The sequence below is a fragment of the Aedes aegypti genome, chromosome 3 (genome assembly GCF_002204515.2).
Source record: "Aedes aegypti strain LVP_AGWG chromosome 3, AaegL5.0 Primary Assembly, whole genome shotgun sequence".
Classification (NCBI taxonomy): Eukaryota; Metazoa; Arthropoda; class Insecta; order Diptera; family Culicidae; genus Aedes; species Aedes aegypti.
The window spans coordinates 366,695,198-366,719,537 of NC_035109.1; the positions used below are offsets into that span (position 1 = coordinate 366,695,198).

Consider the following 24,340-nt stretch of genomic DNA (forward strand, 5'->3'; position numbering starts at 1 on the left):
TCGAAGGGATTCTATTTTGAATGCTAAAGGTTCCTGTGCATAACGAATGTATTTCGTTCAGAAGTTTGTTTAATGTCATAGTTAGCCATAAGATCCAGACAAAATTTGATCATATGTAGTTCCGAGAGAATGCAAGTTCTACATCATGATTTTATGGTGTGAAAAATTTTGTTTTCTAGAAAATAGTCCAACTTATATTAAGAAATTGATATGACATTGAGAATCAACATCAGAATATTCATTCTCAATCTCGAATATACCAGTCCAGTCAGCGACTATAAAGCAAAGCAAAGATGGTGCCTGGGTTCCATTCCTGATCGCACTTTTCATAATGGAAATTTCTTTGGCTTTCCTGGGCAAAGAGAATCAAAAAAGGATATCCGAGTATTATACCTTTTAATTTCGCCCTAGTTGCTTAACTTTGGACAGATACGCGTACTTCGACTACCACTTGTAGTCTTCTTCTTCTTCTTTCTGGCGTTACGTCCCCACTGGGACAGAGCCTGCTTCTCAGCTTAGTGTTCTTTATGAGCACTTCCACAGTTATTAACTGAGAAGCTTACTATGCCAATGACCATTTTTGCATGCGTATATCGTGTGGCAGGTACGATAATACTTTATTCCCTGAGAAGTCGAAAAAATTTCCAACCCGAAAAGATTCTCGACCGGTGGGATTCGAACCCACGACCCTCAGCTTGGTCTTGCTGAATAGCTGCGCGTTTACCGCTACGGCTATCTGGGCCCCTTAGTCTTGTAGTTAGTTACTTTGATTCTCTACATTGAAATTCTGCTCAAAGGGTTCGAATGCGAAAATGGCAACTTGGATTAAGAAACCTCTTATTTAATAACTGTGGAAGTGGTCTTAGAACACTAAGCTGAGAAGTAGGTTTTGTCGCAGTGGGGACGTAATGCCAAGAAGTTTTCCTTCCTCATTCAGAAAGATTCGATAACGATAATTTCAATTTATTTCAAGATAATAGCACTGTAATGATCATCGCTCATTGTCAAATTGCATTCCTCACTTGTGTATATCTGAAGGTATTGCGTGTTTTACTGATCGAAAATTGCCTGTGCTCATGCAACTTGAATACATTTTACCTGAGTACAGGAGCAGAGTAGGCTTTGATCAGTTGTCACCGATAAAATCTTCAAATCGCCAGAAAAATTCTACAATCATTCAAAAGCCTTGGAAGAGTAAAGACGCACAGAACTAAGTTCCTGACCAGTATGAAGTCGATCGCGAGCGCCGTTCTTCTGCTGATCTTTTCGGTTTTGGTAAGTTACTTCAGAAAACTTTCAATTGAAGGAATTCAGCGATCATTTGATCCACTTCAAAGGTCCACTCCCAAAGTATCAAGGACCTGGTAGAGGAATGCAAACAAACCGTTCCGATTAGCGAGGAGTTGGAAAAGTCCTTCCTGAAGCTGGAGTTTCCCCCGGAGGAAAAGACCACCCATTGTCTGTTGGACTGCATTGGAAAATCACTGAAGGTCATGGACGAGAAAAGTGGAATCAACTTGGCCGTGGTTACCAAGCTTCTGCAGGAGGTGGAACCAGAAGGCGTGATCGGTGAGGAACAGGTCCGGTGTGCTACAGAAGCTGCCACCAGTAAGGAAGATCAGTGCACGATGGCTTTTAAGCTTTATCAGTGCTTTGAGAAGGAGTTTTTGGCACTGATGAAGATGAAACTGGATCAGGGGGAGTGAATCGGGGTAAAGGGTGAAATGTAGTTATGATTAGAGAATATAGAATGTATGATGATTTTTTTACGTTGAAGTAGATAACGATCAGTCTTTTTTTCCTAAATGGACTTAAATAACATTTTTGCGTGTCGCAAAGATCAAATTATGTGTCTTCAGGAAATTTTGGGTTACTGAATCCGTTGCCGTTATAAGAAAAGTCATTATTCGGTGCTACACATCGTTAAAATAGCAGAAAATACAATCAATTCTCCCTAACTCGACAATGAAGGATCATCGAGTTAGGGAAAAAATCCAGTTATATTACACAAAACCAGTGCAACGGCGATCTAAAGGACCATCGAGGTAGCCATGAAAACCAACTTTTGTTATGGGGCTCTGCACAAAAATCATCCTTTCTCTTTCACTCTGCCATGAAATTAGTAAACAACAAGGCCAGTAAACGTCAAAATGCAATACAAAATCAAAACAGTGGCCTCTGCACTGTTTTGATTTTGTATGGGATTTTGACGTTTACTGGCCTTGTTGTTTACAAATTTCATGGAAGAGTGAAAGGGAGAGGTACATTTTTGTGCAGAGCCCCCATGGTCTCTAACTCGATTTCGAAATATGGTACAGTCAACTCTCCCTTACTCGATATTGAAGGGACCATCCAGTTAGGAAGGTATCGAGTTGTAGAACACAAAACCAGAGCAAATGCGATCCAAGGGACCATCGAGTTAGCCATTGCAATCAACTTTTACTATGGTTCTCTAACTCGATATCGAGATACGGAATATCGAGTAAGAGAGAGTTAACTGTACATCGAGATAGAGAAAGCTGACTGAACTGATTTATTGATGTTTGAATTGAATACTTGAATTGAACTACAACATAATATGCTTCTCAGTTATGTTTGTAATATTTTGTATTCCTAAGATATCATTTTGAGAGTATATCATGTTTCTAACTAGGCCGTATTCCTCTTCTTGAACTGCTCCCTCAAGCACATAAGCGGTTTATACGCCTTCATGCAGTAGCACTCGACTTCGTCCCGCAACGCCAGGCAAGCTTTCGATTCCTCGGCGTACTCTTCCGCTGTTGTACCCTTGCCGTAGACATCGTACAATACGTCCAGATTCACTCCCGTTTCGTCGTCGTAAGATCCGCTCAGTATGGATACGCACCGCAAGAAGCAAGCCGTGTCGTGCGTTTCCGGATACTGCGACTGACTGTAGAGTTCCCGGTCTTCCTTGGTGGAGCGAACTATTTTACCGCACATCAGCTTGTGCTGGTCGTACTGTTGCCGTTTGGTCAGCACCTCGGAAGCGTAGGCTAGCGATACCTGAATGGTTCGAATCGTGGATTACTTGGATTATGCGGGAGAATTTCTGAGCCAAACTTACCAGCAGAACCAGCAGGGTTGCTGCAATGAAAAGACGATGTGTAGTCATGGCGGAGTGGTTACAGACTGCCAGCTTGCTTCGATCAAGTATTATGAGCATCAGTGCAAATCAATGTGCTGTATTGGCGGTGAACTTTTGACCGAAAACTGATAAGGCCTTAAAGGTGCAACATATAGAAGTCTTCTCAATGATTAGGAGAGTGTAATGTAAATCGGCTCGGCCGATGTTCCGAAGGATGAAGATGACCGGCATATGAATTTTATCTATTTAATTGAACAGTCCTGTCCAGGATTCTCCTCAGAAAATAGCGAAAGATTCACTTCAGAATCCTGATTCCAGGGTTCTCTTCAGTATTTTGAGAAGGATTCTCTTCAGGATCTCATGCAGTGAATGATTCTCCTCAGAATCTCTTTAGAATCCTGGGAAGGATTCTCCTCAAAATCCTGAATAGGATTTTTCTCAGAATCTGACAAGGATTATCCTCAGAATTCTGACAAGGAATCTTCCTCAGAATCTTGTGAGGTTTCTCTTGAGAAACCTGTGAGGATTCTTCTCAGAATTCTGACAAGGATTCTCCTCAGAATCCTGAGAAGGAATTACTTCAGAATCCTGATAAGGATTCTTCTCAGAATCCAGATAAGAATTTTTCTCAGATTCTGGAGAAGGATTCTCCTCAGAATCGTGAGAAGGATTCTCTTCAGAATCCTGAGAAGGATTCCTCTCAAAATCCTGAGGAGGATTATCCTCAGAATCTTGAAAAGGATTCTTCTCAGAATCCGAACAAGGAATCTCCTCAGAATCCTAAACAGATTTCGTCTCAAAATTCTAAAAAGGATTCTTCTAAAAATCCTGACAAGGATTCTCCTCAGAACCCATTGCGGGTTCTTCACAGAATTCTTTGACGATTCTCCTCAGAATCATGAAAAGAATTCTCCTCAAAATCCTGACAACGATTCTCCTCGAAATTTCTCCTAAGAAACCTGCGAGGATTTTCCTCAGAATTCTGACAAGGATTCTCCTCAAAATCCTGACAAGAATTCTCCTCAGAATCCTAAAGAGGATTCCTCTCAAAAGCCTGACAAGGATTTTAGAATTCTGAAAAGGATTCTTTAAGAATCATGAGAAAAAGATTTTCCACAGAATCCTGAGAGGTTTCTCTTTAGAAACCTGACAAGGATTCTCCCCAAAACCTGATTCTTCTTAGAATTTGGCACGATCTCATGAAAAAACTGACAAGGATTTTCCTCAAAATTTTGACGAGAATTCTCCTAAAATGTGGGGCCTTCCTTAGCCGAGTGGTTAGAGTCCACGGCTACAAAGCAAAGCCATGCTGGAGGTGTCTAGATTCGATTCCCGGTCGGTCCAGGATCTTTTCGTAATGGAAATTTCCTTGGTTTCCCTGGGCATAGAGTATAACCGTGCCTGCCACAAGATATACGAATGCGAAAATGGCAACTTTGGCAAAGAAAGATTCTTATCAGAAACCAGACAAAGATTTCATTCAGAATCCTGACAAGAATATTCTTCAGAACCTGATGAGGATTCTCCTCTGAATTTTTGACAATTCTTCACAAAATCTTGATAAAAATTCTTCACATAATCCTGACCGAGTTTCTCCTTAGAATTCTGACAAAGATTCTCCTCAGAATCCTGTGAGGATTCTTCTCAGAATTCTTACAAGAATTCAGCTCAGTATCCTGCGAGGATTCTCCTCAGAATCCTGACAAAGATTCTCCTCAAAATCTTGTCAAGGACTCTTCTCAGAATCCTGACAAGGATTCTCCTCAGAATCCTGACAAGGATTTTCCACAGTATCCTGCGAGGATTCTCCTCAGAATCCTGACAAGGATTCTCCTTAGAATCTCGAGAAGGATTCTCTTCAGAATCTCGAGAAGGATTCTGTTCAGAATCCTGAGAAGGATTCTCCTCAGAATCCTGAGAAGGCATCTCCATAGAATCCAGAGAGAGATTTTCTTCTGCTCAGAATCCTGTGAGAATTCTCCTCAGACTCCTGAGAAGGATTCTCCTTAGAATCCTGACAATGATTCTTGTCACAATCCTGACAAGGATTCTGCTCAAGATCCTGACAAGGATTCTCCTCAGGATCCTGACAAGAATTATCCTCAGAATTCTGATTTTTCTTAAAATTTGGCACGATCTCTTAAGAATCCTGACAAGGATTTTCCTCATAATTCTGACAAGGATTATCTTCAAAATCCTGATAAGAATTGTTCTCGTAATCCTGACAAGAATACTTCCCAGAATCAGACTCCTCAGACAAGGGTTCTCCTCAGAATCATGTGAGGATTTTTGTCAGAATTATGTTCAGAACCCAGACAAGGATTCTACTTAGCATCCTGATAAGGGTTCTCCTCAGAATTCTGATAAAGATTCTCCTCCGAATTTTGACAATTCTACACAAAATCCTGAAAAAGATTCTTCACATATTCCTGACTGAGCTTCTCCTTAGAATCCTGACAAGGATTTTCCTCAGAATTCATAGATTGATTATCCTCTTTAAGGAATCTTCTCATTTTTCTATGAGAATTTTGCTAAGAATCCTAAGAAAAATTCTTATTGCTGTTTTTAAGGATGAGCCTCTTCGAATTCCCCTTAAGCTTCCGGAATAGTAATAATCTTTGTAATATTCCTATTGAACTCATTTATTCAACAATCAACTAATTGGTTATTCAGTCTTCTGTTTACAACACATTCCGCTTCTTGAACTGCTCCTTCAGGCACAGAATCGGTTTGTACGCCTTCATGCAGTAGCACTCGACCTCGTCCCGCAACGCTAGGCATTCCTTTGCTTCATCGGCGTATTCCTCCTTGGTCAAACTTCCTCCGTAGGTCTCGAACAGCACACCCATGTTCACTCCCGTCTCATCATCGTATCCCCCATTCAGGATGGAAACACACCGTATGAAGCAGGCCGTGTCGTGACTTTCCGGATAATCCGAACGGAGGTAGTGCTCCAAGTCGGCAGCCGGCGTCCGAAGAATCTTGCCGCACATTTGCTTGCTGTGGTCATACTGTTCCCGCTTGGTCCTAAAATCGGGACCGGCTTGAGCTGCCACTCCCTAAATTGATACCATTTCAGCTTTGTTATGTAAATTCTAGTTGAAACGAACTCACCATCAGGCAAACGATGGCCACTGCGATCCAGCAACGATTTGAAGTCATGGCTTTGAGCATACGGAATGACTGCCAAATTATAGAAATCTGCCTTTTATATTGGATTCTTTTTGATGGGCCAATCACCGATGATAAAGTTAATGATTTTTTTTATTTGCAACACATTTCTGTGATAACAGTGTGCAGTAGCAGAATATGCGAAACAGTTCGATGAATGGCATCGTCCATTGAAATACATATTTGTGTAGTACATTCACCTCTAAAAGAAACCAATTGATAAAGCACAGACAAACAGCTGGAACAATTACCAAATTATTAACACTTAATTCAGGTTTCAAGTAGTTTTAGTAATAATTACAATAGGTCCTCTTCTTCTTCTTCTTTCTGGCGTTACGTCCCAACTGGGACAAAGCCTGCTTCTTAGATTAGTATTCTTATGAGCACTTCCACAGTTATTAACTCAGAGCTTTCTTTGTCGATTGACCATTTTTGCATGAGTATATCGTGTGGCAGGTACGAAGATACTCTATGCCCTGGAAATCGAGAAAATTTCCTTTACGAAAAGTCCCTCGACCAGCGGGTTTCGAACCCACGACCCTCAGCATGGTCATGCTAAATAGCTGCGCGTTTACCGCTACGGCTATCTGGACAATAGGTGCACACTACGAAAAAACTAAATTACATATGATGAATTCTAAGTGAAAAATGAAATGACGTAAATTTGATACTAAATTCTCACTTAAAAACTTTGTTATTCTTGAAAAGTTGCATCAAATCTGACGGAAATGTTGTGTGAGCAATGTGACGCAATATTACGTCATTTGTGCCTAAAATGCTTGTTCGTTCAGAAAACGAAAATTTCAATTAAAAATGATCAAAAACTGATTTGAATCCATTGGCAAAACGCAATCCAAAAAAGATTTGACACATAAATTTCAAGCCAACTAGTACTGTTTCCAAACACTCAAAAGATTCTGAATAGAATCCTCACACGATTTTGAACAGAATCCTCTCAGGACTCTGTGTAGAATCCTCAAAGAATTCAACTCATGACTTTGAGCAGATAACCGTCAGGAAAAGATTCATAACATGTGACATGATAACATGTAATAAGAGTTCACCTAAATTGTACACATGTTCGATAACGGAGCAGTTATTTTAGTGATTGCTATGGAATTAATTTCAAATTATGATTTTTAAATAATTCGTAGATCTCATCAATTCTTTTTGTCTCAGAAAGATTTTGATGACACGCAAGACAAAAACTATTTTGACAAATTTAGTTGTGTTAGCTACGTACTTTATTCAAATCACGACGCTTCCCATACCGTTTTTACCAGAATAAATTTTCATCAAATCTGAGCTATGACAAAGCTGCATGTCTTGGCAAAATTTAAAAAAAAACATAGGGCCCGCTTTGAAGTTACACCCTTCTGATGTTGTAAGGCCACAAATTCAAAGAAAATCAATGATATTTAAACGGTTTTTCGCTACCGTGATTATCAGAAAAACATATTATCAAAATTCATTCAAATTGTTCAAAGTTGCTTTATCTAGTAAGTGCAGTGGAATGAGTAGAGTTTTGAATCAAGATCGAACAAAATTTAGAGTTACGGCCTTTTTGAGGCATAACCACCAGAAGCTCTAGTTTGAAATAGGTTAAACAGGGTGCAGAACCACTTGGGCACTTGCATGATTCACTTTGGCATGGGGGGTTTTCTCGACCAAATTGTCTGAAACTTTGCAGTAGGAAGCGTTTTAGTATGACGCATATTGTGGCCAAACATAAGCTCTTTAGCTTTGAAAAAAACTCCACTGCCCAAGTGAATCAAAAATGCCAAGAATAGGATCCGGCTCCCTATGCTTACTAATATCGTGCAAAAGATTTTAACAACAAATTTCAAATACGTTTCTCAGAAGTTATGCACAAGTTTCATTGGCTCAACATTACGGAGCCAATTTTATATTATTATTAATAGTGGAATCTGTATAACTAGGTAAACTATCTGTAAAGTATCTGGATAACTAGGTAAACTTCATCAAATTTTTATGACATCACTCATCAAAAAAATATAACCTACGATTGTGTGCTGCTGTCCGTCCTTCTTTGATGCATCTTTCTCTCTGATATTTATATTTTTGACTGAGTCTAACTCTTTTGCACAGTACAATATATTGCAATCTTATTCAACTAATTTCAATGCAAGGCATGTGTAAACGAAAATTTATTGAAGAGAATTTAGCAAAACTTTGCTTATGATTAGTTGGGCTTATACAATGTTACAATTATTTTTCCCTTTCTTTTCATTTTTGAAGCTAAAATTGCAACACTTGTCGAGCTTGATTTTTCATACTTAATTAATTTAGTTTGCCTAAGCAAATTATTTTTGATTTTCAGTCATTTAGATACTTTGTCTTCCGACCTTTTGTGCACAGACAAACAGACTTAACATTCAAAATAATTCACGATGAAAATCATAGACGCGAGGACATGTGAACCCAATGATAAAATTACTGTGTTTGGCTGATAAATGGCGGTAGTGTCCAACATTTTAACTTCAGCATATATTGTAGCTAGAAATTGAAATGTTCAACAACTACAATATGTTAAAAACAAAGTAGTTTATCAATTCTGTGCAACTTTAAGTTTTGGTTTCCGGAAAATCGTAAATTGTTCTGTGGCATAGTGATTGTAATGCTGGTCAACCATAATTGATTCGAATCCCACACAAACTAAATATTTTCTATGCAAGCTTTCATTTCAATCATCTAGAAAACTGTGTAACTAAAAATGTAATCAAATGATCAAAATGGCTCCGTGATGCCATAAAGCGCTTGAGCCCCCAAAAACCAAGTGAACTTTAAAAAAATTCTATGACCTGTAACTGCAGTTTATCATTGACTACATTACAACGATATTTGAAGGTCTCTTTAATTGATTTAAAATCAAATTTTAATGGTATAACCGAAGACAAATTAAAGACCCATGTCCCTTGCAGTTGCCCAAAATATTATGGCTCATGAGGTAAACTAGAATGCTTAGCTTAGCTTAGACTGACTACACATATCAATGGTTGCTATTCCGTGATTGACCGAAGTCAGTGAAAATGCACAAAGAATCAACTAGAATTTCAGCTGGGATTGGCCATAATCTTCTTCAGTGTGCATAATTCAGTGCCTCTATTTATACAAGGTCAATAACGGCGCCGGCCACGTCCTTGCAGTCAGGTGGGATTGAGGGAAGGAATGTTAGTGTGTAACCTTTGCTATTTGGAGACCGTGTTTGCCTCTGCATCTCCACAAAGGTTACTGGGAGGGATGTTTGTTAATGGGGAGGATCGTTGGGTCAAAGGATTCACTTTGATAAGCGATTAGACCATGATAAACAATGATTTGTGAGATATATACATGCTTATACGTAAATATAATTGTTCATATAATTTCTATGTAGAGGAAAATTATGCCGACACTTGAGGTGACGAACCATTCAAAGTTTGTTGAACAAATACCTAAATGTAACATTCCTACAGCTGTCAGTACGAAAGCATGTGTTATTATATTTTACTCATTTGAAAAGAAACAAAAGACTCAATTGGTTGGGACATCATAGAACACTCTTATTCTTATGCCGACACTTACAGTGGCGAACCATCCAAAGTTTGTTGAATAAAGTGAACCTTTCGCAAGTCTACACTTGTAGTGTCGAACCGTTCAAAGTTTTTTTTAATTACAAAAATAAAGGTATATACGGGGTGTTCTGAAAAAAAAAATGTTAAACATAAATAAATCATGAATTAGAGTTTGTGTCACAGTGACGAACCATCCATAGTTTGTTGAAACATCATATTTACATCCCACCATTGTAACGATTAAATGTGCAGTCATACATATTTTATAGATTAGAAATAGTAGCTTGAAACGAGCTCACCAATTGATTCGTTATCCTTGACTGAGCAGCCACAATCCACTTTCAGCTTCACTCGTTTGCTCGGCTAGCACTCAGAAAAAAAAATAGGCGCGCGACCCGAAAAAAAAACACGGACGACAGCTCGGGCTTTCTTGACGCACTACCCAGGAGCAAGCGTCAAGGTCGTCGAAAGATCAAAAAGAACGAACCGATCACGGCACTTTTTAACTTACTCCAACCGAACTCCCCGATCACGCCACTTTTTCACTTACGAGATCGACGCGCGACATGTTTGATCCTGCCCTCGTCGCTCGCTCCGGCAAAAGCAAGCGTCAAGGTCGAAAGATCAAACAGAACTCCCATGAGGTAAACTAGAATGCCGTGAAAAGTGTACTGCGGTCTGTCAAACTTGGGTACATTTTGCACTATCGAGGGGCCAAATACAGTACTAGAAGTGGAGCCCGAGTGGGACGGACCTGGTATAACTCTAAATTTGGACCTTGTGATTCGAAACTCCATCCAGAGGTTACTATACAAACCAACTTTGAACCGAATTTCGATGATATGTTCCTTCTGATAATCACGGTAACGAAAACCCGTTTGAATATCACTTATTTCCTTTGAATTTGTGGAATCACAACATCGATAGAGCGTAACATTAAAAGACGCCCTACGATTTCTTCAAAGTTTTGCCCAGACATGCAACCTAGCCTTATGAAACGACTGGTGAGTAGGGTGCGGCTTATTTTTCAAAAGTTCTCAAAACCAAAAATTCGTGTGCTATTATGAATTCAAAACACATTAACCCCTCTACCGGCAGCTTCATTTTTTTACCGCTAAAAAAATATTCAAATCACGATAGCTTTTTTGTTTCTCGATATTTTTGCACCATTTTTCGACAAGATCTCAAAAAACTCTTCAAGTTTGAGAACCCGTGTTGATAATAATCATTGGTGATCTAGTTTTGAAGATATTCCGACGTTCCTTGAGGGACTGACATTCTCCATATCAAGACATTTTATATGTTTTTGGCCAATACATAAAAAAATAAAATGTGTGCTATACAATGCAAGATTATAAGGAGCTACTCTGAAAAAATCATACAAATCGGTTCAGTATTCTTGGAGAAATCTGGAAATTACGATATGAGGTTTTTAAGACTTTTATTTGTCCAGCGTGGTACCAGAAACATAAATGCTCATTACTCAAAGACGGCTGCACCAAATTGCTTCTTTTTTTTACAACATACTCGCATTAATATATCATTTCGAGGTGTGACTATCCGAATACGATAAAAACTCTGTAGCCTAAGATATATAGGTGGGTTATGTCTACGCGTCGGTCCCCAAGGAATTTTGGAATATCTCCAGATCCAGATGATCATCAATATCAACACATATTCTAAAACAAAAAAAATTTTTTGAAGGATTGTGAAAAAAAATGTGCAGAAATATCGAGAAACAAAAAAGTTATCGCGATTTGAATATTATTTTAGCGGTAAAAAATAAAGCTACCGGTAGAGGGGTTTGAAGAGGAACCTCAAAGTTTGAGCTAAACATATTAAAGTTTAGAGGTGGCGCAAGTGTCTTTAAGGTGAATTTTCAAGTTATAAAATATGATCTTTAGTGAAGTCACCATAACTTCGTTATTTTTAAACCGAATTTCAAACTTTTAGCACCATTATTTTCAAAATCAAATTTATAAAAACTTTGTGCAACATCGAATTTGTCTAGAATTGAAGCTAGTCTTAGTTAAAAATGGTTTTCTCCAAATTTTTCCTAATTTTACTAAAAAAATCATCATTGTTGGAGCATAACTTCATAAATACTTAACCGATTCCAAATCTTTTTAACAGCAAATTTAATTGTTTTCAAACTGTTCATACAACACATTTTTCTAAAAATGGTTTTGACCGAGTTATTTAACAAAAGCTGCACTAAAACACGATTTTTATTGAAAAAATCAAATTGTTTTTAAACTTATATTGAGGTGATAAGTGTGGAGTAGACCTGTTCATATTTAAAAAAATGTCTGGAAATCTACCGGTCAAGCAGTATTCGAAATTCTCATGCTAAGAACAATGTCTGGTCAAATTTTCAGCTCATTTGATAAAGATTTCAGTATGCTTCAAGTTGAAAATGTGTTTTTGGGCTTATTTCAAGGTTTGAAAAATCATAACTAGCATGTGGAAAATCAAAACCACTTGCTATTACCACTATTTGAAAGCTAATTCTATTCTGTTCAAGTTTGTCGAACACGCTAACAAGATTAAATTGAGTTTTAACATTGTTTGATCCAAATTTGTACTCCGCAGTACCCAGAAATTACAGTTCTCTCAATATACATGGCATATAAAACATGCATTGGTGTTATTTTTTCAGACGCTAGTCAACGGGAATCAAACATAATACATTTATGAATTCATTGACCATCAACAGATTACATGTTGCTAAAGGCAATAAATTACAATAAATGCCCAAAGATCGAGCACCGCATCGCAACCTGATGATAGTTAAATCATGCATGACACATGTACCGGAAACGAATGAATTGAACAAGTTAGCATTGCTTTTTCTTTCCGAGTGATGATTGTTTTGATCGCATTTCACTGATCATTTAGAACGATTTGAAAACAATCATCATCATCGACTGAGAAAAGGCAGTGCTAACGTGTTCATTTTTTGTATTCATTGAAGCTCATGGTGGTGCTCTTGGCTCACCCACAGTGGATTTACAAATGTGCTTCATAATTACCTATTTTTTACAATTTATTTTCGTAAGATAAATGTTTACTTCCAACGGGATTGACTTTTAGATATGCATTGTCATCATGTCTGGAAATTAAAAATCCGAAATTTTCATTGAAAACAATTCCCAAAAAAAGAGATTTTCAAGAACCTCGAGATATAAATCTCAACCAAACTATGTTAAAACTTGCTCCAATCATAAAATTATGTTCGGCAAAAGTTCGTAGAATTGGATAAACTACTATGTAGAAGTATTTCCGATAAATTTTGATGTTTCGTTCGGTAGTTATGGTTTTTTAAAGCTTGAAAATAGCCCAAAAACACATAATTGATTTGAAGCACAGCTAAATTTACTCTAAACGGAGTGAAATTTTGGCCAGAAGTTCATTTCGCAATGAAAAATCAAAGTATTGGTTGACTGGGGAGTTTTCAGACATTTTTGAAAATATGAATAGGTCTAGTGTGGAGTTTGGATTATCGATGGAGAGGAATCACTCTGCACATGATGCATACACAACTTACCCAGGCAAGTGTCGATTCGCAAGTCAGAAAGAATATGCTCAATGCATCAGACTGCTTGCTGCGATTAATTATATTGCCACTACCCAACACAGTGCAATCTATGCCTCACAATAAGGTTTAAGTGTAATTCCTGTATGAAATCAAATTATGTATATCACTTGAGGTACTTCTTACTATAGTCAACTCTTCCTTACTCGATATTCTGTATCTCGATACCAAGTTAGAGAACCATAGTGAAAGTTGGTTTTCATGGCTAACTCGATGGTCCCTTAAATCCCATTTGCACTGATTTCGTATTCTGTAACTCAATACCGCCCTAACTCGATGGTCTCTTCAATATCGAGTAAGGGAGAATTGACTGTAATTTCTTAAAATGTTATTTTTTTCCGAAACCTTGCTTGGAACTTCAGCGAACTTTTTGGAAGTAGTCAAGAGAACTCCAGATTAGATTTTTGGCATTTTTTCTATATAGATAGATATACTACGGATGGTTAATAAAACCTTCAAATAATTTCTAGTAAGATCTAAGATCTTAAAAAAAAGATTTTTGTGAACTCCAAAACTTGTTAAAGAAATCGATATTAATGCAATATTGTTTAAATATGAATACCATAAACATAAGACAACAATTTTTGAGGAAGAGTGATTTTCCGAATGATTTCTAAATATATCTTTGGTAGACAGTTCTTTCGAATTTCGTCCTCAAAACTTTTGGCATTATGTGTTTAGTCGAGAATGATCAAATATCTCCTTTTTTTGATTGCTTATCGTTCTTTCAGCACCCTATCACGAAAGACTATTGCGCTTGATTGTACCGCATCATTTTTCGGAGAAACGGGTCATTCGAGGAACTTGCATTCGAGGAACTGGCATTCGGGGAAGTCTTCTTCTTCTTCTTTTTCTTCTTCTTGGCATGTCGTCCTCATTGGGACAGAGCCTGCTGCTCAGCTTAGTGTTCAATAAACTCTTCCACAGTTATTAACTGAGAGCTTTCTTTGCTAATGTTGCCATTTTTGCACTCGTATATCGTTTGGCAGGTACGATGATACTCTTTACCCAGGGAAATCAAGAAAATTTCCATTACGAAAAGATCTTATTGCGACCGGGAATCGGACCCAGTCACTTTCAGCATGGTTTCGCTTTGTAGTCGCGGACTCTAATCACTCGACAAACGTTGAAAACCACTACATTAGATCATGGCCTGAACATATATTCCCTTTATTACCTAGATTCGTAATACGAATCGTTTATCATACCATGAGTTTCATCGATCTAATTGCGCCACCCCTAGGATGAAAATCTTATAATTACCTGGAAGAAGAAACAAAAAAAAACGAATTAGTTTCTGCATAAAGACTAAATAATTAAAATTTCTATCGCTAACATATCGTTTAAAAAATGCGGGCTCTTCTTTCCATTTATTGCCAATCAAGAGCTTGATTGTACGACTGTTTGTGTGCGTTTACTTCTGGAAGGAGAGTGTTTTTGGATACCTTGCTACAATAGATGGCAGCTTATATCATCATCATAGATAAAATATTAGAAAACAGTTAAACATGTCATCCATTTCTAATCGGGTCATACGCCAATGCAATAATCGCCCCCATCAAACAGTAGCAAGTTCCGCTCGGCCTCTACAAAGTCAAGTACCTTTCCCCGCCACCAGCTATCTCTCAGTCGGAATCACCGATTCTCATCGCAAGCTTACGACCCGACCGACGATGCGATGAAACAACACTTTCCCATTGGACGAATTCGAGACGAGAGCCGATAAGCTACCCTTCTAGTCGTTGTCGTCGGCTGTATGGATTCATCCAGCTCAATTGAACACCGCTTGATAAAGGCTTTGTGCTAGGAATTTTCGGGCCACACCGGCATTTTTTATTAATAAGCACTTGTCCATTCAACCTAGTTTCACATTTCGCTGCGCGAGTTTCTACGGGATAGAGCTTAGGCCGGAGAAAGAAGCACTAAACTATGGCGCTCTTTGTAAAAGTGACGATTTTTGTCCTGGTTACAGTGGCGGCAGTTAACGCTGCCGTAACGGATCAATCCTGCTTGACGAACATGAGTGAGTTTCTACCGAATCGGACGTGTGGTTTGTCCTCCTTAAAATAAAATTTTGTTGTTCTGTTCCAGAGAAATGCACGGCGCGGTTTTCCGGATACGCATACGTGACAACGGACATCGCCGATCTCACTACGCAGCTGTTGGACCAATCGTACGACTTCCTGTTCCTGTCGACGGCCTTCAACCAGCACAACAAGGATCGCCCTGGATTCGAGAAGCTGTATCGCAACATCGCCGATAAGGCCTGGGCAGACGCGATAGCACTGATGAAGTATCAAAGCAAGCGGGGACATCGGGCAAAGCTGAATGCAGGCTACAAATACGCCAACCACGAACTGCGATCTTTGGCCGATCCCACGCTGGCCGAAGAACACAAATCGCTCAAGTTGGCCATGGAGTACGAGAAGTTGGTTGCCGAGACGACGCATGCCATCCACAGGAAGAGTTCCGTTGCCCATCAGAGTCCGCCGCAGTACGATCCGGACGTGGCGCACTTCTTCGACGAGAAAATCGTGCAGGGTCGCGCCGATTCGGTCCGGAAGCTCACCGGCTACATCCACCAGCTGGAGGACATCCTTAATGTCGATAAGAACACGAGAGACATGGGACTGCACCTGTTCGATCAGTATCTGAAGACGGTGGAGTGAAGTCATGTGGTCACGCGTGTGCAATTATCTTTTACCTACTAGAAACTGATAGGGGATTGTGAGGAAGAGCACGTCCGACTTATCGTCGGCATTAGATCTTTACGGTGCGTCAATGTGTGAACTTATCTCGAGCTACTGCCAGCGATGCCGGATTTTCAGGGCATCTGTAGATTTTACTTTCACGGTAAAAAGATTGCCAATAATAGACGTAATAAATTCTGCAGTAAAAAACCGTTCAGTTTAGTTATCAAGTTATATCCATTCCAAATAGAATAAAGTTAGATTCCTCAAACCGATTTTGAGTGTTGAGAAATAAATACAGTCAACTTTCCATAACTCTAGATTGAAGGGACCATCGGCTTAAGAAGGTATCAAGTACAGAATACAAGACCAGTACAACTGGATGGATCCATGAGACCATCGAGGTAGCCATGAGATCCAATTTTTACTATGATTCTCTAATTGGATATACGAAATATCAAGTAAGGGAAACTTAATTGTATTTTCTATTTTACAGCGAAACAGAAATAACTATAACTTCTTCTTCTTTCTGGCGTTACGTCCCAACTGGGACAAAGCCTGCTTCTCAGATTAGTGTTCTTATGAGCACTTCCACAGTTATTAACTGAGAGCTTTCTTTGCCGATTGACCATTTTTGCATGTGTATATCGTGTGGCAGGTACAAAGATACTCTATGCCCTGGGAATCGAGAAAATTTCCAACCCGAAAAGATCCTCGACCAGCGGGATTCGAACCCACGACCCTCAGCATGGTCATGCTGAATAGCTGCGCGTTTACCGCTACGGCTATCTGGGCCCCTTCAAAAAAAAAAATATATACATATACTGGGTGTCATTTTCAATTAACTTTGAAAGGGAAGGCAGAAGAAATTTTCTAACAAATATAAAGAATGAAGGTGACATCTTCCACTAAGAATCCCTACAAACTTCTCATTTTATACGTTCTTAATAAGAATTACTGGAACAACTCATTTTATTATATTCTTAAGGGATTCCAACAAAAAAAAACTCTGTATTTCTTTGGAAAGTTCGTAGGAAATTTATTGAAAAGCTGGTCACTTTACAAGAATATTTAAAAGAAAAAATGCGTAGAATATTTTTTAGATAATTTCAGCAGGATTTGAAAACACCGAAATATGTTTTCGTAGGAATCTTATAAAAAGCAAGACAAAAACTTCTGGAACAGTCCCTGAACAAAGCCTACAGAAAGAAGTCTTGTAGGTCTATCTGAATTATCTGAAACCCTAAGGACTCCTAGTAAGGAGTATTTACAGTAGGATAGATTTCGGAATGAAAAGGAAACTCTAAAGACTTTTTGGAGGGCAAAAGCACTGAAAAAAATCTTCACGGAATCACGCAGAAATTTCAAGAGGTGTTTCTGGGGGTATCAATTTAGGGATCATTAAAAGAACTTCTGGAGGAATCCCTGAAGGAATTTGTAACAAATGTATCGGGGTATCTCTAAAAGCAGTTTAGGGACCATTCCAAGAGGGCCGATGGAAGAATACCTGAAAACAAATTAATAAATAAAGTAGTCATAAAATGTATGACGACTTTTTGCAGACAACGCTGGTCATATTCCTTGAATAAGTCATGGAGAAACTTCAAAGGTAGCGTCTAGAGTGTCCATTTCCCGGCCATTTTGCTCGTCCCGGGATCCCGAGATTTATCAAATTTTCAATAAAACAAGCATTTCGGTTGAAATGGAAGTACAAATTTAACAATACAATTTTTTCAATGAAAAACAGATAATGTAACTTTTCAAAATAATATGTTAAATATAGCAAATAACATTTCAGATAAGACTTTCTTATTCTGATGAAGTAACCTGACAAAAATCAAAACTTAGTTTGACTAATTACGGGTTTGCTGGATTTTTTTCAAATTCTCTTCAACACTTATGAATAATGGAAGTATGATAAAAACTTAAGTCATAAATTTAAAGCAATTATTGCACCTTGAGATTTAACTACTGAAAATTATTGACTGAAGTTTACTACTGTGAATCGCAAGTCAGTCCCATCTGCGTTTTGGACTAAATTGAGTTGATATCAGTTTTCGTTATATCTTCTAATGATCTTTCATCTGCACTAATGAGAAATCACTTTTTGTTCAGTAAAATTAAGGAAAAAACACCAATTCGAGTTATCCCATAATGAACAGTGAACGCATGTCAGTCCCACTGCAGATTTTCGTATCGTGTAACACAAGAATGAATCGTTATTTGGTCATCTTTATATTTTTCTTGGAAAGTTAACGGAAGGAAAAGCAAATTATGAAAGTTTCATTGAGATCGAAACATGTTCCAATCTCCTGGGATATTTGTATGGAAAACGAAATTGAAAACTTCTCTAAATTTTCTCAATGCCTACTTTTTACAGATGGTACTGACTTGCAATTTGCGGCGGTTTAGGTGTACTTTCAAATTTGTTATCTCAGCATAAGCTTTTAGGGTTTATTAAAACTTTGCAACTAGATAAATTAAAATATGTGTTTCTTACTAGGTAAATTGATCTTTTCATGAACATAGTTACTCGTTTATTCTCTTTTTCATTATGCTTTTGTATTTTACGAAATGAGGTTGATAGTGAGGAAAAATGTCATTGTTTTTCATTGAAAATTAGTGGTTTTCATCAAATTCTACATGCATTTCGGAAATCCAGGGGTTCCCGGGATGTCATAAATAAAATCCCGGGAAACGGGAAATCCCGAAATTTGTCAAATCCCGTGATTTTTTGTCCCGGGATGTCCCGGGATGTCCCGGGATGGACACTCTAGTAGCGTCCATTTATTACGTAACGTTAAAATTGGATTTTTTTTACTCCCTCCCTCCCCCCTACGTTACGCTTTTTGTATGAAAAATTTTTAATTTGTGTATAAGCCGTAACGCTTGAGCCTACTCCCTCCATCCCCCTAGTGCGTTACGTAATTTGTGGATGCCGCCAAATGCAGTTTCTTGAAACATATCTGGGATAATCTTAGGAGAAATTTCCGGAGGAATACCGAAACGTATTTTCACAGAGTTTTTCAGGAGATGGAAGAATGAATACCTAAGTGAAATTTTTGAAGAAAATTCTCGGAGGAATGATATTCCGAGAAAGGGAAATATTCTGAAACCTTCGAAGAAACTCTAGGTGGAAACAGAATAAAAGCATGAAGAAATTTTGCAAATATATGTGGAGCAACTCAAAAAGATAATTCTAGAGGAATCTTTGAGTAAATTTATGAAAGAAATCCTTAGAAAAATCCGCGGAAGTTCTTCTAGAGATCTGCGGAGAAATACTTCGGAAAATACTCGTGGTATCGCTGGAAGAATTTCACGAGCAATTAATGAAGACATTTTTAAAGGAATCCCAAAAACAAAAGCTAGATGAATGCCTGTAGAAATGAAAATTAAGGTTGGTAATCAATCTACTAATTATGTTGAAAGAAACATTCGTTGTGTAGTGCCCAATTTCTCAACCCGTATTTCTCCGGAATTAAAAATCATATGTTTAAAAAGGCTCGTTCAATTTTCGAAGAAAACAGAGTTGCACGCTGTCACTATCAACGCTGCAAATTTGCTGATTTGTACAGGCCGACTGAGATACAATTCGGATCAATCTATATCACATCAACATCATGCTGTCTACTCCATCACAAGTGCATTGATGGCGATAGACTATAGATATCACTGATGGGTTAAGTTTAGCCTTAAATTAAGCAGTTAAAATGGCAAGTTATCAGTACGATATAAGAAAATGAGAAATCTATAGAACACCAAAATTTACAGGAATTCGAGGACGACTTTTCAGCTACATTAGTGAATTGCACACGATTGACCCTTGATATTCAAATGATATGCACAAAATAATTGTGAACAATACATTTATAATAATGATATTTCAGAGTGCACCGATATCAACAATTTTCAACATGAGTCATTTTATAATTATTTTTTGTTTCATAAAATAAAGAGGATTTTTTTTTTCAGAAATGTTATTTGTATTCATATTTTGAAAGCAGCCGTTATAGTGTTGTGAGACAGGAAAAACCTCTCCGAAATTATCCTCCAATTTATCAACAGGCATGAAAACGACTCTCTTATAAAACTAAAATGATTAGAAGTATGCTGTAACGATAGACGATAAACAATACGACCCTTTAAAAAGGCTACAACCTATCGTTGAAACGTCGGCAAAGTAAAAAAAATCTCATTCATGATCCTTTGACTAAGAAAGCCATCCAAAAACATCTTACGAAATTTAATTGTTTCACATTTTTATCAGTTACTCTGAGAACTTAATATATTTTTGATGAAATTCCCTGAGTAATATTTAATTCAATCCTGTAGGAATTCTTCATGCATTCCCCACGCTTATTCAGAAAAATATTATGAAATTTTCCACAGAAACAAGTTTTGCGGGGAAAAAAGTTTAAATTCCTTTGAAAAATACTGAAATTCATTTCATTGGGTATAACGGAAATTTTGAACGTTTCCTTACCAAGTCCAACTAGAAAATCTAGACTATTTTTGAAAGATTATTTGACAGACTTTTCGAACTGTCTCGTTGATTATCGTGTACAACATGCGCATAATTGTTATTGCAAAAACAGCTGTTCTTATACAGTGAATCAAAAGATGCTACTCAGGATCGATAGAATATGTAAGTACTAGTGCTCTCATTATGAGAATCAATAATGATGTTGGGTGCGTCTGAATGAAGGTCAATTTGGGGATGAGAATGAAATATTGACGTGTTACTTGCTGGAAGCCGTTGGGTCCTCTGCACTTCTACAAGAAAACACTGGGAGCTTGGATATGGAAAAGAGATGATCAAGGGAATCCTTCTGGTAAACGATAAAAACATGAAATGAATTCATGAGCACGACCATAGATTACTGATACTTTTTACGCAATCGCTCAATTATTATTTATATCATCGCAAGACAATTTTTCGAGTAACCCCAAAGGGAAATCTTAATGTTGAAATAATTTCTAGAAAAATAAATAAATAAATCTAGAGGGGTTCCCAGTAGAATTACTGCATGATTATTGCATTTCTAAAAAAAATCCTGAAGAATTCAATGAATGAATTATAGCAGCAATTTATTATGCGAGTCCTGGAACAACTTCTTGAAGAATCGTTAGAAGTATTACTAAGTTTTGACCCGTTTCCACTTTATTGGTATTTTGACCCGTAAATTGGTATTTTTATCAGTATACATTCTACTTATTCTGAGATTTTTTATCTAGATGTCAAACTGTTTCTTGAAGCTTCTGATTATTTTTGAAATTTTCTGCTTTCCAAATTTCTCTAGTAATTATTTGTTCTTCATTTTAATCACTTCCTGTATTGCAACAGCCTAAACCTTAAGCCAAATTAAATCGATAATTAAGAAAATAGAATACTTGTCGTCAGTATGTAAACGCAAAGATAAGTTTGTATAGAAAAATGTTGATTAACGTTGATTCCGTAGTTCTATAGTCTCCATAGATCTACATAATGCTCCGTAGATCTAGCATCACAGGCTACTGCCAATCGACCGGTACAAAATTTCCTCTAGCTTTCCAATAAATGTCATTACCGAAAATAAATCTTCGGCCATAGCAATAACAATAATTTCATGCGATATTTACCCAAACGTTCATTAATAACGGCTCTTGGGGATTTTCCGCTCCTGGTGTGATATTCGGGAGTATCCGATGGAAAACTGAGTGAGAGGTGGTTCGTTCACGCGATTGTATCGTTGTTATTTATAGAAAATATATAGACAGGAAAAAAAAACAGCGCTCTGCCAACAATATTTGGAGCATCGGACATTGCCGCGTCGCCGCTTTCATTCTTCCAGATTAAGGGCAGCGTCACTTGATAGAACTATTCGACGGATCGCAGTTAACCGGTTTGGTCGTCATGGTGACGACGCGCGCAGGAAAGACGCGACGCGACGCTACTAATGTTTATTTTTATTCTCAATTTACACCTCTTTGGCAATCTTTTCTCGGTTTAGTTTCATTTCACTTGGCTTCTTTGATATCCAAAAATGTGGCACTTTTTTCCCTCGAAACAAAAATCTGGTTTTTGTTTTGATTAAGCTAAATACACGAACAATCCGCTGGATGGCGCCACTTTACTTTTTTTTGTTGAACTGCTTTGGGGTTGTTACATGTCTTTCACTCACTTGTCGGCGGACCCGGATTGGATATTTGTTTTGATTTAAGCCGAACTGGAATGATTCACGCGCGCACAGCTCACGGTGGATTTTTATTTTCGGATGATCCGTTTGCCGGGTTTTATCGGGAAAAACATTGGTTCGGTACGAATATGGGGGATATTTTCTACGAATGAGAAGTACGGGAACGAAGCAGGCGTCGTCTTTTGCTGATGGAGAGAATTTTTACAATGAAATTGAGTTACACGATTTCACTAGGAAGTTGGTTTCATTGGATGTCTGCTTTTATAATTGTTTTTTTTTTTTCATTACTCATTATGATCAAGATTATCTGTAGAAGATGATTGTAGTTTAATAAATAAGTAAATGAAAACCGAATTTATAACTATACCATTTAATTCCAGTAGAGTTTGTATCTTTGACAGATATGCGTATATTCACGTCAACAGTTAGGCCATCTTCAGTGTCGTATACAAGACTTCAACTCGACAGTGCGAGTTTAGTACTGTTGACGTGGAAATACGTGAATCTGTCAGAGTATACAAACTCTAGTGGCATTAAATGGTATAGTACTAAATTCGGTTTTTCATTTGTTTCATTCATCCTTCTTTTGGTAGATCAATTCACATTATTTGAAAATCTTATGCACATGTGACCCGAACTCCATAGAAACTTCATAGTAGAACACAACTTTCACGCATGAAATTCGCACAACATCGTTCGGTTGTGATTTATGCTCCATTAGTATTAAAAGCAAAACATTGTTATTACAACCGACCATTTCTATGGAGCAAAATTTATCGAATTTCATTTCTCTTTCGCCGTGAAACGCTTCCCATGTAAAGCGCAGTGCAAACAGAGAGCCCGAAGTAAATGACCGTCCATACACGCTTAACTTCGGTTACACATTGAATGTGTAAGTTTAACGCAATCGTCGAAAATTCTATTGTCTTTTTACGCGATTTTGACATTTGTTAGATCTACACATTGAAAAAGTGTAGATCTACAAAAAGTCTAAATTGCGTGAAAAGCCACAAGAATTCTCGATAAGTTCGTGAAACTTATACATCCAATGTGTAATCGAAGTTGATCGTGTAGACGCTAGGTTGGTTACCGACTGTGACTACCGCACTAATCATTGACACCCGTGCCGTGTGCTCTTCTGTGCCTCTCTCTGGCGGTGGTGCCGTATGTGCTCCAGCCCAGAGGTTGCTTCGATTGCAAACCGCACTGCACTGTCCGTTAAAAGCTGTGAAAATTTACGCTCATTGCCGGCTGCGCTTCACTTAATCCACCACTAGATAGGGCAAGGTGGTTCAAAATGAACTCATGGGGCAAAATGGCTCATTTTACAACTTTTATTAAATTAAAGGGTGGTTATTTAAAACATTTTCTTTTATTCCCGGATTTTCTCGGGATGCCTAAGTAGAAACTGTAACTCTCCCAATTCATTAAACAAATATTCACATATAATGTAACTCAATAAGCATATTTTATCTAACAAAATTTGTTTTAATTTGGTGATTTGTAGTTAAAATAATAAATTTCCTGTACATTAGAGCATTTTAATCAAAGTTTGTCATAATTCAAACAAAATTATAACTTACTAGGGTCGGTGTTCCCTTAGTATACAGTCCCCTATAGTCGCACTAGTGGCTTTTCACGGCCGTTTTGCTATAAATCGTTTAAAAGTATTCAAGAGCTATTTATCTAAGTAGCATTGATACACAGCTTGATTTTGTTCGAAAAATGATCGAAAAAGTTTTGCTTAAAATTTGAGCTCCTTTGGGCCTATAGTAAACCTATTGTTCCTATAGTAACACTACTGAGAGATATTATTTTTTAGATTGCATCAAAGTGCAATAGAGCCAGCCTTTTTATTAGAAACGCCTTCAAATTTTGCGACTTTAAGCTGGTACCAGAAGATATAATTGATTTGGTATCTTGCCAAAAAAAAAAACAATTGATTGCTTGCTGTCTTCAAGAGCCTAACGAAAAAATTTACAGGAATACATAAAGGAATTTGCCATTCAATCATCTTCATTCGTTAGAGA

General features: G+C 37.7%; 5 protein-coding genes across 10 annotated transcripts in view; 2 read left to right on the forward strand and 3 right to left on the reverse strand.

Annotated features, from left to right (window-relative positions):
- The window catches only part of LOC5564596 (neurogenic protein mastermind), a 426,767-nt gene that overhangs the window by 130,083 nt on the left and 272,344 nt on the right, over positions 1-24,340 (reverse strand). The window contains exon 1 of one of the 6 annotated variants that reach the window (XM_021849173.1): positions 21,754-22,471. The exons of the other annotated variants lie outside the window; for them this stretch is intronic. Within the exon in view, the coding sequence (XP_021704865.1) occupies positions 21,754-21,765 (12 nt within the window). The 5' untranslated portion in view covers positions 21,766-22,471. Of the gene's footprint in view, positions 1-21,753; positions 22,472-24,340 lie in introns of those variants that run through there. 6 annotated transcript variants of the gene reach the window in all.
- Positions 979-1,784, forward strand: LOC5564579 (general odorant-binding protein 19d). The gene is made up of 2 exons (XM_021849176.1): positions 979-1,275; positions 1,338-1,784. Exons 1-2 carry the CDS (start codon positions 1,228-1,230, stop codon positions 1,704-1,706), a joined length of 417 nt encoding a protein of 138 aa, XP_021704868.1. The 5' UTR covers positions 979-1,227; the 3' UTR covers positions 1,707-1,784.
- Positions 2,511-3,191, reverse strand: LOC5564586 (general odorant-binding protein 99b). Its single transcript, XM_001648885.2, has 2 exons — positions 3,086-3,191; positions 2,511-3,024 (listed from the first exon to the last, which is right to left on the reverse strand). Exons 1-2 carry the CDS (start codon positions 3,182-3,184, stop codon positions 2,650-2,652), a joined length of 474 nt encoding a protein of 157 aa, XP_001648935.2. The 5' UTR covers positions 3,185-3,191; the 3' UTR covers positions 2,511-2,649.
- On the reverse strand, positions 5,733-6,281 carry LOC5564585. Its single transcript, XM_001648887.2, has 2 exons — positions 6,221-6,281; positions 5,733-6,165 (listed from the first exon to the last, which is right to left on the reverse strand). The coding sequence occupies exons 1-2, from the start codon at positions 6,278-6,280 to the stop codon at positions 5,788-5,790; spliced, it is 438 nt and encodes a 145-aa protein (XP_001648937.1). The 5' UTR covers position 6,281; the 3' UTR covers positions 5,733-5,787.
- LOC5564577 (soma ferritin) lies at positions 15,160-16,409 on the forward strand. The gene is made up of 2 exons (XM_001648888.2): positions 15,160-15,467; positions 15,536-16,409. Exons 1-2 carry the CDS (start codon positions 15,374-15,376, stop codon positions 16,111-16,113), a joined length of 672 nt encoding a protein of 223 aa, XP_001648938.1. The 5' UTR covers positions 15,160-15,373; the 3' UTR covers positions 16,114-16,409.